Below are 18,594 nucleotides of genomic sequence, written 5' to 3' on the forward strand. Positions count from 1 at the left end.
GGACTTAACATCTGAGATCATCAGTCCCCAAAGGCAGAGAAAATGCTTATAAGATGTCGTAGCTCAGCCAGGTGGTACAATGTTCATATACCATAGGCCATGAACAGACCAAGGAGGTGTGGTGAGACCCAGGGCCTCAGAATCTCCCCCTCAGCCACAGGAGTACAGGGAGGATCTGGAGGGATGGGGGACACCAGAATCTCCTTCTTGGAGGACTATTACTTATCTTTCCTCTCCTTAGAGGATTTGGATGATTCTGAGGATTTCTCTGAATCAGTTTGAGTTAATGGTGATGATTGTGAGGCTCTACGAACAGCCACTGAATGGTGTCCAGTTGTAAACCAGCAGAAGTCTTGGAAAGAAGTGTCCTGAGGGACTCTTTCTTGGCGAGAGAAGTCGGAGGAAGGTGATTTGTCTCTGGCTGGGAGGTGGGAACCAATGTACTCAGAGGGTGAGAGGCCAACAATCCCACAGTGGGTGTGAGGGAACCAGCAAGAGGAGAGCCCCCAACCATCAGTGGGGCAGTCTTGGTCAAGTGGTCCTTAGGGCCCATTGCAGGAAGTGTAACAGGCAGTAGTACCATCACCAGAGTGGTGACATCATTGTAGCTGCAGCATATGACACTGCTGTACATGCTGGATGCAACTGCTCATATTACTTCTTGGTTTCTTGATGAGTTAGTTTGTCCACAACTATTGTATTTTCTTTTCTTTCTAGAAAATGGCGCAATGTGGCAAGCAGGGAGAATGGTGCTTTCACAGTTAACACAGATGGGGAGAAGGGCGCAAGGAGCATTCACATGCAGTGATGTCCACAATCTCAACAGATGGGGCTAGGTTTGCAACGTGAAGACATGTGCCCAAATTTCAAACATATTTGAAGCACAGCACAGGAGTAGCAGAACATAAGGTTTCACATAACATTGGTATACCATAACCGTGACCATTTCGGGCAATTAATCACCCTCAAATGCCAAGATGAAGGCACTGGTGGCAACCCTATTGTTCTTTGGCCTCCTATGTACGCGATGGACAAAGTTTACACCCCATCATTCAAATTTGCATATAGCTTATCATTATATTGTAGGAGCAGGCCTCAGTGAAAAATGATGCCCTGAACCATGTTTACACTATTATGGGGAGTGACAGTCACCAGTATGTCACCCAGCTTGTTACAGCCAAGCTGTGCCTGTGACTGGACAGGGGATGCTGTTTTGATCAAAACTGACCCATTTTTCATTTTAGAGATGGTTGACATTTCCTCAAACTCGTCTTTTAAGTTATCCACATAGAATAAGGGTTTTGTGGCAAAGAAGGGATCTCTGTCAGTCTTTGGGCAAACCAACTACTGCAGGGAGTATTTCTCTGCTTGCCACTTAGCCTTATGTTCCTCCCATGTTGTAACTAGGGAAGGGAACATATTAGGGTCGTATCTCTCTGCATTAAATGAGGACTTTCCTCCCAAAGAGACTTCTGGGGTCCTATGGCCATCAGTGGGAGATAACCTCATACATTTCATTTGCAGCTCATCCGCCATGGTGCCACTATCTCCAAAATGGGGCTCTCACCCTGGGCACCATGCAGCCTCGGCAGCTGCTACCTAGTTTGTAATCCACTGTACGGAGTCCTCGTACCCCAGTCATGATGGCACGTATTCCTTAGCGTACATGGGGAATTTTCAACTCTGGCATCCACAATGTGATCCCTGCATGGTCAGGGGGCTACCACCATGCAGGCACTTGACGACCCCCACCCCCACACCACTCCTCCACAACAGGATGCCTACTGTGTTGGGTTTTGGATGTATTAACTTAGTAAGGGGGAGGGTGCAAAGATGGAAGGGGGCAAAGGTGGAGCATGCACTATACTGTGCGACCTCTCTGCATGATCCATACTTCTGAAGGATTTTGAAAATTGGTGGCAGGTGAAATTGAACGATGTTCTTGTTGTTGTTGTTGTTGTCTTCAGTCCTGAGACTGGTTTGATGCAGCTCTCCATGCTACTCTCTCCTGTGCAAGCTTCTTCATCTCCCAGTACTTACTGCAACCTACATCCTTCTGAATCTGCTTAGTGTATTCATCTCTTGGCCTCCCTCTACTATTTTTACCCTCCATGCTGCCCTCCAATGCTAAATTTGTGATCCATTGATGTCTCAGAACAACCGGTCCCTCCTTCTTGTCAAGTTGTGTCACAAATTCCTCTTCTCCCCAATTCTATTCAATACCTCCTCATTAGTTATGTGATCTACCCATCTAATCTTCAGCATTCTTCTTCAACCCTCTTGATCTCTGAGTAACTACTGAAAAGTACATCTTTCTGAATCTGCTTACTATATTCGTCTCTTGGACTCCCTCTATGATCTCCGATCTCCTCCCCCCCCCCCCCCCCCCCCTCCATACTAAATTGTTGAGCTCTTGATGTCTCAAAATGTGTCCTACCAACCAATCCCTTCTTGTCAGGTTGTGCCACAAATTTCTTTTCTCCCCATTTCTGTTCAGTTCCTCCTCATTACTTACATCCAACATGAACATTGTTGCTGACCAAATGCATAAGTTCCTACCTGAAGTCTTCTCCGATGGCAATGGTATCGTCCAGCAGGATAAATGCCAATGTTACAGTGCCAGATTCGTGCTACAGAGGTTTTGAGGAGCACGATAGTTAACGTACATTGATGTCTTGGTCAGCGAAGGCCCCTGATCTGTACCCATTAGAACCATACAGGGCGCCGGATGGATAACCACAAACCAAAGTCCCATAATATGCAGGAATTGCATGACCTGTTAGTATACATCTGGCGATACGTATCTCCGGAAACCAATCAAGGTCTTGTAGAATCCAAGCAAAGCAAAATCACTACTGTATTATGTTTGGATGGGGACCAGAACACTATTAAACATGTGGTCATTAGGTTTTGGCTCATCAGTGTATATTCAGTGTTGTTGTTGTGGTCTTCAGTCCTGAGACTGGTTTGATGCAGCTCTCCATGATACTCTATCCTGTGCAAGCTGCTTCATCTCCCAGTACTTACTGCAACCTACATCCTTCTGAATCTGCTTAGTGTATTCATCTCTTGGTCTCCCTCTACGATTTTTACCCTTCACGCTGCCCTCAAATGCTAAATTTGTGATGCCTTGATGCCTCAGAACATGTCCTACCAACCGGTCCCTTCTCCTTGTCAAGTTGTGCCACAAATTCCTCTTCTCCCCAATTCTATTCAATACCTCCTCATTAGTCATGTGATCTACCCATCTAATCTTCAGCATTCTTCTGTAGCACCATATTTCGAAAGCTTCTATTCTCTTCTTGTCCAAACTATTTATTGTCCATGTTTCACTCCCATACATGGCTACACTCCACACAAATACTTTCAGAAACGACTTCCTGACATTTAAATCTACACTCAATGTTAACAAATTTCTCTTCTTCAGAAACGCTTTCCTTGCCGTTGCCAATCTACATTTTATATCATCTCTACTTCGACCATCCTCAGTTATTTTGCTCCCCAAATAGCAAAACTCCTTTACTACTTTAAGTGTCTCATTTCCTAATCTAATTCCCTCAGCATCACCTAATTTAATTCGACTACATTCCATTATCCTCGTTTTGCTTTTGTTGATGTTCATCTTATATCCTCCTTTCAAGACACTGTCCATTCCGTTCAACTGCTCTTCCAAGTCCTTTGCTGTCTCTGACAGAATTACAATGTCATCGGCGAACCTCAAAGTTTTTATTTCTTCTCCATGGATTTTAATACCTACTCCGAATTTTTCTTTTGCTTCCTTTACTGCTTGCCCAATATACAGATTGAATAACATCGGGTAGAGGCTACAACCCTTTCTCACTCCCTTCCCAACCACTGCTTTCCTTTCATGTCCCTCGACTCATAACTGCCACCTGGTTTCTGTACAAATTGTAAATAGCCTTTCGCTCCCTGTATTTTACCCCTGCCACCTACAGAATATGAAAGAGAGTATTCCAGTCAACATTGTCAAAAGCTTTCTCTAATTCTACAAATGCTAGAAACGTAGGTTTGCCTTTCCTTAATCTACTTTCTAAGATAAGTCAGAGAGTCAGTATTGCTTCACATGTTTCAATATTTCTACGGAATCCAAACTGATCTTCCCTGAGGTCGGCTTCTACCAGTTTTTCCATTCATGTGTAAGGAATTTGCATTAGTATTTTGCAGCCGTGACTTATTAAACTGATAGTTTGGTAATTTTCACATCTGTCAACACCTGCTTTCTTTGGGATTGGAATTATTATATTCTTTTTGAAGTCTGAGGGTATTTCACCTGTCTCATACATCTTGCTCACCAGATGGTAGAGTTTCGTCAGGACTGGCTCTCCCAAGGCTGTCAGTAGTTCTAATGGAATGTTGTCTACTCCTGGGGCCTTGTTTCAACTTAGGTCTTTCAGTGTTTTGTCAAATTCTTCACGCAGAATCATATCTCCCATTTCATCTTCATCTACATCCTCTTCCATTTCCATAATATTGTCCTCAAGTGCATCACCCTTGTATAGACCCTCTATATACTCCTTCCACCTTTCTGCTTTCCCTTCTTTGCTTAGCACTGGGTTTCCATCTGAGCTCTTGATATTCATACAAGTGGTTCTCTTTTCTCCAAAGGTCTCTTTAATATTCCTGTAGGAAGTATGTATGTTACCCCTAGTGAGATAAGCCTCTACATCCTTACATTTGTCCTCTTGCCATCCCTGTTTAGCCATTTTGCACTTTCTGTCAATCTCATTTTTGAGACATTTGTACGCATCCGGGAGGACGACGGTTCAATCCCATCTCCGGCCATCCTGATTTAGGTTTTCCGTGATTTCCCTAAATCGCTTCAGGCAAATGCCGGGATGGTTCCCTTGAAAGGGCACGGCCGATTTCCTTCCCCATCCTTCTCTCACCCGAGCTTGCGCTCCGTCTCTAATGACCTCGTTGTCGACGGGACGTTAAACACTAATCTCCTCCTCCTCCCGAGACATTTGTATTTCTTTTTGCCTGCTTCATTTACTGCAACTTTATATTTTCTCCTTTCATCAATTAAATTCAATATTTCTTGTGTTACCCAAGGATTTCTACTAGCCCTAGTCTTTTTACCTACTTGATCCTCTGCTGCCTTCACTACTTCATCCCTCAAAGCTACCATTATTCTTCTTCTGTATTTCTTTCCCCAATACCTGTCAATTGTTCCCTTATGCTCTCCCTGAAACTCTGTACAACCTTTCGGTTTATCCAGGTCCCATCTCCTTAAATTCCCACCTTTTTGCAGTTTCTTCAGTTTCAATCTACTGTCCATAACCAACAGATTGTGGTCAGAGGCCACATCTGCCCCTGGAAATGTCTTACAATTTAAAACCTGGTTCCTAAATCTCTGTCTTACCATTATATAATCTATCTGATAACTTCTAGTATCTCCAGGCTTCTTCCATGTACACAACCTTCTTTCATGATTCTTGAACCAAGTATTAGCTATGATTAAGTTATGCTCTGTGCAAAATTCTTCCAGATGGCTTCCTCTTTCATTTCTTACCCCCAATTCATATTCACCTACTATGTTTCCTTCTTTCCCTTTTCCTACTGTCGAATTCCAGTCACCCATGACTTAAATTTTTGCCTCCCTTCACTATCTGAATAATTTCTTTTACCTCATCATACATTTCATCAATTTCTTAGTCATCTGCAGAGCTAAATGGCATATCAACTTGTACTACTGTAGTAGGCATGGGCTTTGTATCTATCTTGGCTACAATAATGCATTCACTATGCTGTTTGTAGTAGCTTACCTGCATTCCTATTTTCCTATTCATTATTAAACCTGCTCCTGCATTACCCCTATTTGATTTTGTATTTATAACCCTGTATTCACCTTACCAAAAGTCTTGTTCCTCATGCCACTGAACTTCACTAATTCCCACTGTATCTTATCTTACTTTAATATATCCACTTCCCTTTAAAATTTTCTAACCTACCTGTCCGATTAAGGGATCCGACATTCCACGCTCCGATCTGCAGAGCGCCAGTTTTCTTTCTCCTGATAACGATGTCCTCTTGAGTAGTCCCCACCCGGAGATAAGAATGGGGGCTATTTTACCTCAGGAATATTTTACCCAAGAGGACGCCATCATCATTTAACCATACAGTAAAGCTGCATGCCCTCGGGAAAAATTACAGCTGTAGTTTCCTCTTACTTTCAGCCGTTCACAGTACCAGCACAGCAAGGCCGTTTTGGTTAGTGTTACAAGGCCAGATCAGCCAATCAACCAGGCTGTTGCCCCTGCAACTACTGAAAAGGCTGCTGCCCTTCTTCAGGAACCACACATTTGTCTGGCCTCTCAACAGATACCCCTCTGTTGTGGTTGCAACTACGGTACAGCTATCTGTATCACTGAGGCACGTAAGCCTCCCCACCAATGGCAAGGTCCACAGGTCGGGGGAGGGGGGGAGGAATCAAACAATAAGGACAATGTATTTATTTAATGAAAAGTTGTAGAAAATGCCAGATGTGGAACCTCAAGTCCCAAACCATAAACAAGGTCCAAGCAAGGCCTGCACCAAGAAAACCATCTGACAGAGAGGTAGAAGGGGAAAAGGGTAGCAGAAGCACAAAACTTGCAGTGTGGAAAGGAAGTAATGCTCAGAACACAAAGCAGTTGTGAGCCCCCTGGGGGGTTCAAGCAGGTCAGGAAGGATGGTGGGATGGGGCAGTAAATAAAATATGGGATTAAGTGCTTCCTGCAGATTAAGTAGTGATTAGAAATAGGAGGCCAGCAGGGCATCACTGGGTTTAGTGATTTAGGGACTTGCACAGTTTGAGGCCAACAGGATCATGGACAATGCAGGAGTGGAATGAATTAGTCTAGTTTGATGCAGGGGTCAAGATTTGAATCTGTGTCTTTCACATAAATGATAATGTAACAAGCACTTGGAAGCACAAATTACCTTAGGATGGATGAAGATATTTCATTGGTGGGTGAGCGGCATAATACCACTTTCAGAGGAGGGAGTGGTTAAGTTGTTCCAGTCCAGGCTGGTATTGGGTAATGACAGTGTCTCTTTGTCACTGGTTAGCAGGTGTGGGTGGAATATTTGTAGTATGGTAGTTGACCTGAATTCAAGAGTCACTCTGCTTGTACAGACGCTGAAGTATAGTACCTTGAACAGATGTGCTGCTAAAATTTGAAACAATGAAATTCACTTATCTATTAGGACACATTGCAATAAAAACTAATCCTCACAATACAGGTAATTACCCAGATTGCTAATATGAGGAATCTGTTTGTGGAGTAAGTTACATGCAATACACGTCGTCATCAGTTAAAATATAAGTGGTAGCTGATTTGTTGATGATCCCAGATTTATGTCAAGGATCTATTGCAGAGTACTGTGCTGAAGACGACATACAGAAAAGAATTATCTGAGTATGAGGCACATTCCAGAGACATAAGTGTCAACATGCCTCACCCACAAAATGTGTGTCCAAATTTTTCACAACTGCAACGAAAAATAATGCCCCAAGTATTCTATCTTCTTTCTAAACATTTGTGACACAGAATGTGATTATGTCTGGTAGGTTAAACCTTCCAATCATGTACTTCATAAAATACAATATAGTTCCATTTACTTCTAAACTTTCTGAAAGTTGCAGTGATACACTCTCTCAACAATATAGAGAAAAAGATGTATAAATAAATTTACCATATATTTAAGTTCACACAAATCTCTGCAGGATCCATAAAATACACCCAAGAATAATTTTAAATAGTTCTTGTATAGACTTTCCTTTTCTGTCCATGGATGGTTTACAGAAAGAATTTGGAAGATTTCATCTGAAACAAGAAAATGATCACACGTCATCAAAAATACTGTTTTACAAAAATGAAACTTATTTTAGTACTGAGGACAAATTACAGTTGCTCAAGGAAATTGGTACCTAACAGAAGCAGCTGAAAGCTCCTTCCAAGCTCCACAGAGTTTATTCCAACAGAATGTATTAACTAACTGATTCATTCATTGCGGTGTGAAGGTTCCATCAAGAAGCAGTACTTTAAGGTTGTAACATGTATCAAGGTATACACTAACAAAAATACACGGAATCAAAGGAACTTAATCTGCAGAATTATTAACAATAATCTGTCACCATATTGCTTAAAGCTGCTCATACTTGGGGAGAAGTAAGATTTTGAAAAGAGAAGAACAATGGGGAAAATAACAGGACAGGAAATATGAGACTATGGGTATAGATTCACACAATTCAGAGAAATCTGTGCTAACAGTGAAGATTAAAGTGGCATAGGTACTGTCTTTGGACAGTGGTAATGTGATTTGCAACATATTCAGCAATGTGATCTGCAACACATTCAGCAACTGGGTGGGTGAGTTTGTGTTTAGCCAGCTTCACATTGGCCGTTGATGTAAGCAGACAACTGGTTAACTGTCATTCACTGCACATGAATTGTAGCAGAGTTAGTATATGGAGATGGTGCTGATGATGATTATGGGTTTACAGGGACTAAACTAAACTACTTTAGTATCATTCAATCAATTCACAGGAAAAATCAGTTGAAAAGATATTAAGTGAGAAAAGGAGAATTCTCCGCTAGTGGGTCTGTGACCATGTCACTGTGGTTGAAAATGTGCATGACAGTATTTTTTTTTTTTGGGGGGGGGGGGGGGGGGAGGGGGGGGGGGGTTTAAGGGCGCTCAACTACTGAGGTCATTAGCGCCCAGTCACAATTGTTAGAGCACATAGAATCTAGTAAAACTCAAGGGGGGGGGGGGGGGGGGCACTAGAAAATTCTTACAAAGATACAAAGATGCAGATAAAATAAGTGCAAGAGTTAGATGTCTTTGGATAAGCCAGTCAAAGTAATAAAACGAAGAACACGAGCAGCTGCTCGAGCGTCATCAGCTAAAATATCCTGTAAAGTAGATGGCAGAGACAGGACAACACGAGATTGACTAAAACGGGGACACGACAATAAAACATGGCGCACTGTTAATACATGACCACAAGGGCACTGTGGGGCTGGGTCACCGGAGAGCAGGTAGCGGTGGCTAAACCGGCAATGCCCAATCCGCAACCTGGTCAGAAGGACCTCTTCTCACCGAGATGGTCAGGAGGAGGTTGTCCAAGCAGTTGGGAATGGTTTTACTGCCCGGAGCTTGTTTCCTTGAAGTGAGGACCAAGCATCCCACCACAATGACACAAGCCTCTTACAAACAACCCCACTAACATCAGATGACGGGACACAATGGGAGGCTGGCTGAGGCAGGAGGACTGCAGCCTTGGCTGCAGCATCAGCAGCCTCATTCCCAGGCACTCCTACATGGCCGGGAACCCACAGAAAGCTGACAGGAGAGCCACCATCAGCAAAAGAGTGGAGGGACTGCTGGATCCAGTGCATGACAGTAACTTCAGCCAGACAGTTAAAAACACGATAAAACCCAGGCATCTAGAAACTGTAGCTGGTCAGTGATGGATACTCTAAGCAAGGTCATCAAAGTCAGTAAACTAAAATGGGACAGAAAATGCAAACTGTATGATTCTGGAGTTGTTTAGCCTAAACAGCAAGGTAAATAAAATAAATACAAAAAATATCAAGAATGTCCATCAGTATGTATGTAGAAACTAGCCTGAGGCCACTTGGGGCAATGCCATAACAAGGGGCAAGAGACCCCGCCCTCCCCCCCACTATCACAACACCAAATGTAGAAATGCATTAAACATTGTTATAACATTCATTTTCTCACAGGAAACTTAAGACTCTGGTATCTGCTAACCCACCGCTCAAAGGTATCTGTGGTAATGAGGTAGGGTAGACTGTTCAATCGCTCATCTTAGATCCCACAATAAGCCACTCACTGTGAGAATACTGAGCATATGGGTGAACATGAGATGACTACTACAGCTGCGTAGAGGGAAGTCCTCTTGACACAAGGAACTCATGGGTAAGTCTGCTGTGGTTGGTAAGCAGCCAGCACAGTACGATGACATCTTTCCAAGAGGCCTGGAGAGAAGTATACCAAGCCTTCATGGCCCCCTTGATTGCTCTCACCTTTTTGAACATCATGGCAGCCTGTCATCCCATGTCCCAGGTTCTCATAATTTGATGTCACCACTGCAATTGTAGCTTCGTGCCCAGTTGCAGACAACTGTTACCATCATTCAGGAGCTATGTAAGTCAACTAGTAGATCTTGGATGGTATTAACTAAAATGTTTCTGGGTTAGCACTGAGATATGCCTTCTGAGCAGTTCATTGAGTCTGCTACAAATTAGGTCTTTTTTGATGAGAGCTTTAATGTTCTGCAGAGTCTGTGATATTGTGGCCAACTCTGCAATGTCTAATTGCATGCATTCAGCAGAGAATACTTCTTGTGCCCCTCTGTCGTTGCAAAAGCGTAACTAACCCTGTCACTCACTCTCAAGCCATCCACGCAGATTCGCATCGAACTCGGGTATTCATTGAGAACTAATTGGATCAGAGCTGCTCTACCTGTTTTATGGTGACTCATGAATGCTCTGAACTGTTGATTATAAAACAGTCAAGTAACATGGATGTTTAGGCATCTGACAGACTGTAAGAGCACTGTTCGTCAAGAGTAGTTGGTGTCTGACCCTCAGTGGTGAGATACCAGTTTCCATCAGTAGGCTTTCTATTGGGTTCGTACAGAAAGCTCCAGCTGCCAACTGCACACCATTGCAGTGGACACAGTCTAAGACGCTCAGAACTGAGTGTGGGTCTACCAAGCTCAGTACTGAGTGTGTTGCTCTGATCTGTAAATGACATATCCATAGTCCAACAGGGATAAAATCAAAGATTTGTAGAATCACAGAAGAACCGTGCAGTCTACAACCCAGGAGATGCTGCTGAAAGGACAGAGTTTCAAGTTTCTTCATTCAATTTGCCTTGAGCTGGCATACCTACTCCACAATTTTAAAGCTTCAGTGACTCCTAGTAACTGGTTACCAAGTTCTCAGTGCGGATCTACAGTCCTGAGTTGACAAAAGTGCACAACATGAGATGTCAAGCAGAAAATTGATATCCATGATGCTGGACCCAGTCACATACTTTCCGTAAGCCCCCCTGAATTCGGTATTCTGCAGTGCACAGTCATGTACAGCTTTAATACATACCATTGGTCCCACTGCAGCCACGATAGTGTTGACTGCATTGGCAAAAATGTTACACTTAAAACCGGTCCCTGAGGGACTCCTGTTTCCTGTATACATTGGTTGCTGAATGTATCCAGACACAAACCAATCAGAGGAAGAGGAAATTCTAGATACAAATGGGTAAGCAACAATGGAAGCCCCATTCACGCAGGGTACACAGAACCAACTTTGATTCCACCAGGAATCGTTGTGCACAGGGACCATGGACTATAAGGAAGGAGACACACACACACACACACACACACACACACACACACACACAGCAGTCAGTCGCAACCCCACTTGCTTTTATTATTCTTGCAAATCCGTCTCAGTGTCCTTCTGCATATACACCTGTAAGAACATATGGTGACATGAACTCCCACAAGTCTCTTGAAATCCAACGAAAATGCACTGAAGATGGCTATAAATAGCCGAAATCTATATTTGCAATAATAATAATAATAATAACAACAACAACAAAAGCTAATGGGATTGCGACTGACCGCTGTGTGCCTCCCCTTCCAAGCAGACAGGGTGTGATGGCACCAGGTGGTATCATACGTCTTTTGCAAATTGAAGAACACAGCAATCAGGTGTTGGTGATGTGCGAAATTACGCACTGCAGATTCCAGATGATTCAGTGAGTCTGTGGTGGACCAGAATGCCCAAAAGCCACTTTCAAATTTCAATAAATGTCCTCTGGTTTCCAGGTACCAACAGTGTCATTGATTGACTATTCTTTCAAATAATTTATGCAGCCTGTTTGTTAGAGATTGGTTAGTAATTAGCCAAAATTAGCAGGTCTTTTACTGGTGTCAAGATAGGAATAATAATAGTTTTCCACATTGCGGGGAAGCTCGCCTCTCTATCAAATGCAATCGAAAAACCGTAGGACATTCTTTATGCTGTTGTTGTTAAGGTCTTTAAGAACTTGATTTTTCGATTTTATCGGGTCGGCAGCTGTGTCATGATACTCCACTAAAGTGATGCAGAACTCTCATTCCCTACATGGAACAGTGTATTATTCACACATATGAATGTGGGTAACTTTGATCCACCATGTGTTTGTGTGTTTCCAGCTTGGGAAATTAGAATGGCAATTACTGCATGTGGATACTTCTGTGAAGTATGCTGTGAAACAGTCAGCAATGATGGTTTCTAAAGTCACTTTGGAAGTGAAAGCTTGTGAGTTGGCTTTTCAAAATGACCAACATGGTGCATGTTCCGGTGATCTATGGTTTGAGATAGATAAAATAATAATAAAGCAAATGCTGTCATAAAGGTCGTCATGGACATACCAGTGGATCAAAGGTGAGATTTTCTGGCTGCAAACTGTACAGTCAATGGCTGCATATGTTCTATGGGCTGTTCTGAAACACATTGCAGCTCCAGTGTTAGGTAAGTGAACTTCTAGTATCGAAATTAACTGTTCTATTACTTGACACTCACTAGATGTAGGTTTGCTACCTCCCACAGGATTGTGCACACGGAAGTCCCCCACTAAGAGGCAGGGTGGAGGCAGCCATTCCATTAGCTCCAACAGCTCTTGATATGGTATAATGGTGTCCAGAGGTAGGTAGATATTACACATTGTTATCCCAACTGACAGCTGCATATCAGCAGTCACAGCTTCTATCACAGTGGTCAGTGGCACCAGCTCACTAAAAATTTGAGCGTATGAGTCTGCAGACTCCTCCAGATGCATTTTCTGTGTTAACGCCATTCTTAGCTTTTAGTAGTAGAGAGTTGGGTTTCTTATAACTGTGACTCCTGGACTGCTATGGCAACTAGAGAAGAAACAGACATTAAATGACTGAGTTTGGCCAGGTGGCAATGGTAGCCATTACAGTTCCATTGAAGGAACATCAGATTGGGTTCTGATGAAGCAGTGAATGTGATTAAACAGTGAATGGGAAACGGAAGCACGAATTACTTTGCTACTGAGATGCATTCCATCTCAAATTGTGATTCTTCATTGGTATTCATAGGCTCCACCTCCAGCAAGGTGGGGGCTGATTGAACTGGGCAGTGAGTTCAGTTTAAGTTTCGAGTTTTCTTTCTTGTCCTAGTGAGATTTCAGTTTCTGAGAGGATTTTCCTGTTTAGTTCTTTTCTGTCCCAGAAGTCATTCTTTTGTATGACCTGCAACCTGTGATTCTGCCAGCCACTGGTTGGTGGCAGACTTCTTGTTTGTGTTATCCTTGGAGGGGGCACCTTAGCTGGTGTCTTCTTCCCTGTTGATGCCAGGAGGAGGATTGGGCATGTCCTGCTGCTCCAATGGGGTAGTTACCATTAGTGCTGTGAGAGCTGAAGTCCCCTCCCCCAACTAGGCACCATAACTTTCGCAAGTAAAAGGTTCCATTGAAAACTAGAGTGAAAGCTCCTGTTCCACCTTATTATCCTCTGGATGCAGCAAACAAAATGAATGCTATACTGCTATAGGTCTGCATGCAGTTCTTCATCTGTATGTAGTGTTAGTCTCAATGAAAGATGACATCTTGAATCCTGTGGAGTTTGTTATGAGGAGAGAGGATAAGTGGTACATCTCCAAGCTTGTCAAAGACCTAAAGTGCCCACGATTGATTACCATCCAAAGATCCATTTCTCTTTTTCTGTATTACACCAACTTTTCCACACCTATCTTCCATGAATGAAGTAATTTAGTTAGTAATTAATTGTTTCTGCCATATATTCTATAGTGTTTACTTCCATTAGTGTCAGATAGACTTGATAAATTGAAGGTTTTAGTTTTTATTTGCATCTGAACAGGAAAAGTGAAGTTTCTGTTTGGGACAGTTTCACATGTATGCAAACATTTGTTTACATTCTTAACTGACATTAAATACGCGAGGTTATCAATTAAGTCAGTGTACAATACTCTGTATTTATGTTTATTAGTGTCATTTAGACTCGATACATTGAAGGGAGCAGTTTTTATACATTCTATTAGGAAAGGTAATACTGGCAGTGAATTCTAACCTCACTTGTGTACGTTTGACTAGCACAGCCTGCGAGCGTTAACAGTTAAGCAAACTGTAAAATATGTGGTAAATTAGTGCTACACTACAATATCTGAGTATATCAGCATTATAACAGAACTTCTGAGCCCTTCTTACATATGGTTTAGTTAGCAGAAATCTAAGACTCAGCTCGCTGTCTGCTTAAATCCCTTAGCTTGTTGTGGGCTTTAGTGATCGTGTCGTGTACTATAAGCCCATCGGTTCCCATAGAGTAGAGCTCATATTTGTGCTTTACATTCTGAACTCTTATTGCTAGCTAAAGGTTTTGTTTTGAAACTGCATCTGTCAGTGTACAATACTCAGTATTTACATTTATTAGTGTCATTTAGACCCGATACATTGAAGGTAGGGATTTATAGTTTTATTAGGTCATTTTTGCGTGTATGTAGATGTTTCTGTACATTATAAAAATGAAGGATAATCAGTAGGTGTAGCAAACCGTAGGTTACAGTTTAATTCTTAAATAATATTCACTAGGTAGCCCCTAGCAGTTTACTGTAGATCACTCTTTAGTATTCACTAGATAGCCTTTAGCAGGAAAATAAGCACCAGATCTATCTTTTACCATACATACTTATTGTTTTTCATTGTTGAGAGTCCTTTCTGCCAACTAGAGTGTAGCTGTTAACCTTGTGTGGCGGTATGTCTCATAACGTTTCTTATCATAGATCATGTGTTAGCTAGATGGATAGGGACTGAGTCTGTTGTGAGCAGATGCAGGAGTTGGCCACAGTCCAAATACAGCTGGAAACTGTTCGCCACAGTCATCAGGCTCCAGAGTGCCACCTTGAGGTGTGGTAGGGATGGGGTGCCTGGGGCAGCTTTTGCTGTACTGGATGTGTAGGGGAGATGTCACAGCTCTCCGTCACTGAGCCAACCTCAGGTGCGACAGAGCCGGGCAGCCCACTCTCACCTTAGTGTGGGTGGTGGACTGTGTCAAGGCCTCGAGCCTCAAAGCAAAGGCTGCATGGGGGACGCAGGCTCCTGCCAAAACCCATGCACTTTGCTAACAGATTCAGTGTGCTATCTGATGCTAGGGGTGGGGGGTGGGGGAAGGCTGAGCCAGATCAGAATGCACCCTCTGCCAGGATAATGGCCACTCCTTCAACAAGGTCCGGACAGGCACATGGGGATAGGGGTTTATTAATTATTGGGAGCTCTAATGTTAGGAGGGTCATGAAGCCCCTCAGGAACATAGCAGCTAGGGAGGGGGAGATGTCAACATTCACTCAGTGTGCTTGCCAGGGGAACTCGTCCAGGATGTGGAAGAGGCTTTTCCGGCAGCTGTCGAGTGCGCAGGGTGCAGCTGCACATATCAGCATCAATGATGCCAGTCATCGGGGTTCCGAGGAAATCCTTTGGTCATTTCGATGGCTGGTTAAACTGGTGAAGGCAGCCTCCATCTCTCAGGAGTGGAAGCCAAGCTGACGATTTGCAGCATCATACCCAGGGTGGACCAGGGTCTTCTGGTTTGGAGTCGAGTGGAGAATCTAAACCACAGGCTACGTCAACTCTGTGATGAAAATGGTTGTAGATGCTTTGGGGTGGAAGGTTGTAGGATGCCCCCGATAGATCGGGCATGCACTACACACAGGAAGCAGCTACATGGGTAGCACAGTACTTGTGGTGTGCACATGGAGATTTTTTTGATTAGGTTCTCCCCACGGGAAACAAACCATTGGTCTGAAAAATTACCAGTTCATTACACCAATGTGGGTGTGCCAACTGTAAAAATTGTTAGTTCACCTAAACAGGTCATTCCAAAGGATTTAAATTTGCTAAATCTCATGTTAGTAAATTGTCAAAGTGTGTGTAGCAAGATCCCCGAGTTACTCTCCGAAATAAACAGTAGCAATGCCAATATTGTATTAGGTATCAAAAGCTGGTTGAAACCAGCCATAAATAGCAGTGAAATTTTGAACTCAGATTGGACAATGTTTAGGAAGGATAGGACTGATGCTATGGGAAATGGTGTGTTCATTGCAGTTAAAAGCTGTTTAAATGCAGTTGAGATTGATACTGGGTTGGACTGTGAAATAGTCTGGATAAAGCTGTCAATCAGACAAGGAGTGACCATTGTATTAGGATGTTTTTACAGACCACCAGCATTCACAACAAATGTCGCAGAACATTTCAGGAAAAGACTTGAGTACATAGGAAATAAATACCCAAATTATCCATTAGTTATATGTTAAGACTTTAATCTGACTGCCATTGACTGAGAAAATTACACATTTATCACAGGGGGCAGAAGCAAAGATTTGTGTGAAGTTATTCTAGGAGCACTCTCAATACACAACCTTGAGCAATTCGTTAGAAAACCAACTCGAGATGGGAACATATTGGATATCTTGGTGGCAAACAGACCTGATCTCTTTGAGGAAGTTAATCTAGATGAAGGTATTAGCGACCATAACGTCATTGTGGCTTCTATGTCAGTGGAAGTTGCAAAAAAGCCAAAGAAACAGTGTAGAGTTTTCTTGTTTGGGAAAGCAAATAAAAGTGTCATTAATGAATATCTTCATAGTCAGTTCTACGCATTCACCGTGGGGGACAAAGATATTGAGCTTCTTTGGTCGGAATTTAAAGGTATTGTCCACCATGTGCTAGAGAGTTATGTGGCTAGCAAAATTATAGGGGAAGGAAAGGATCCACCTTGGTTCGACAAATATATTAGGAAGTTGCTGAGAAAGCAGAGAATTTTGCACAGTCATTTTAAACGTAGTCACTGACCCACTGAGAAACAGAAATTATGCGAAATGAAAGCAGCTGTCAAAATGTCCATGACAGATTCTTCTAACAACTTTGAAAGCAATATTTTATCTGCAGATTCTAAAAATAACCCCAAAAAAATTTGGTCGTACGTAAAATCTATGAATGCTACTAATAACTGAATATCTTCTCTTGCTGACAGTATGGGTAATGTAACAGACGATGATAAACAGAAGGCCGAAACTCTAAACCTAGCTTTCAAAAACTCGTTTACAGTAGAGGACTGCAGCACCACTCCCCCTTTCAATTATCAAACAAATGCAAGAATGGCTGACATAGTCTTTAGTGTATCTGGGATTGTGAAACAGTTAAGATCCTTAGACACCAGGAAGGCATCTGGCCTACATGGTATCCCCGTAAGATTAAATGTTGACTATGCTACAAATATGGCACCATTCTTATCCGTCACCTATCAGAGATCATTGGAACAGTGGAAAGTTCCATGGGACTGGAAGAAGGCCCAGGTCATAGCAATCTATAAAAAGGGTAGAAAATTGGATGCGCATAATTACCGGCAATTTCACTGACATCGATTTGTTGTAGAATCATGGAACACATTTTGTGTTCAAGGCATAATGACCCTTCTAGACTCTGAGAAGCTCATCTGCAGAAACCAGCACAGTTTCAGTAAACAGCAGTCATGCAAGACACATGCGAGACACAGCTGGCCCTCTTGGTGCATAATATACAACAGGCTCAAGATACTGGCTCCCAGGTTGATGCCATATTCCTAGACTTTCGAAAGGCGTTCGATTCAATTTCACACAGTCACTTTCTCCAAAAACGGCGCGCCTAAGGTCTATCCGATGACATATGACGTAGGATGGAAAGTTTTCTGACAGACAGAGAGCAATATGTCAACCTGAATTGGAAGACTTCAATGGGAACAAGATTAACATCATGTGTGCCCCAGGGCAGCATAACAGGTCCGCTGCTTTTTACGATTTACATAAACTATCTGGTTGATGGTATTGACGGCGGTATTTGGCTGTTTGCTGATGATGCTGTAGTCTACAGGAAAGTATTATCACACAAAAGTTGTGAACAAATCAGTGAGGATTTGCAGAAAATAAACACATGGTGTAGTAACTGGAGGTTATCTCTCAATATTAGTAAGTGTAACCTACTGCATATAACGAAGCAAAATCCCATTAACGTATGAGTACAAAATAAATGCCCCGTCTTTGGAAGCAATAACATCCATCAAGTATCTGGGTGTGCCTATTCGAAATGATCTCAAATGGAACGATCAGATTATACAAGTAACAGGTAGGGCAAACTCTAGATTGCAGTTTATTGGTAGAATCCTGAAGCGATGCAGTCCTTCAACAAAGGAAGTTGCCTACAATACTATAGTTCGTCCAGTCTTAGAGTACTGTTCGACTGTATGGGACCCTTACCAGTTAGGTTTGATTCAAGATATTGTGAAGGTCCAAAGAAGAGTGGCAAGATTCGTGACTGGTACATTTATCCATGATGAGAGCATTACAAATCTCATAGAAATTTTGAAGTGGGACAAATTTGCAGATAGACAACGCGCTAAAAGGAAGGGGCTGCTCACTGAATTTCAAAATCCAATCTTCGCTGAGGATGTAGAGCATATATTATAATCACCAACTTTAAAATTGTGCAATGATCACCATT

At 42.5% G+C, this 18,594-nt stretch overlaps 1 protein-coding gene across 4 annotated transcripts in view; it reads right to left on the reverse strand.

Annotated features, from left to right (window-relative positions):
- The window catches only part of LOC124619581 (origin recognition complex subunit 5), a 174,990-nt gene that overhangs the window by 37,402 nt on the left and 118,994 nt on the right, over positions 1-18,594 (reverse strand). For all 4 annotated transcript variants that reach the window (XM_047146077.1, XM_047146076.1, XM_047146078.1 and 1 more), the window contains exon 6: positions 7,699-7,829. In XM_047146077.1, the coding sequence (XP_047002033.1) occupies positions 7,699-7,829 (131 nt within the window). The remainder of the gene's footprint in view (positions 1-7,698; positions 7,830-18,594) is intronic.

This window comes from Schistocerca americana, chromosome 6 (genome assembly GCF_021461395.2).
Source record: "Schistocerca americana isolate TAMUIC-IGC-003095 chromosome 6, iqSchAmer2.1, whole genome shotgun sequence".
Classification (NCBI taxonomy): domain Eukaryota; kingdom Metazoa; phylum Arthropoda; class Insecta; order Orthoptera; family Acrididae; genus Schistocerca; species Schistocerca americana.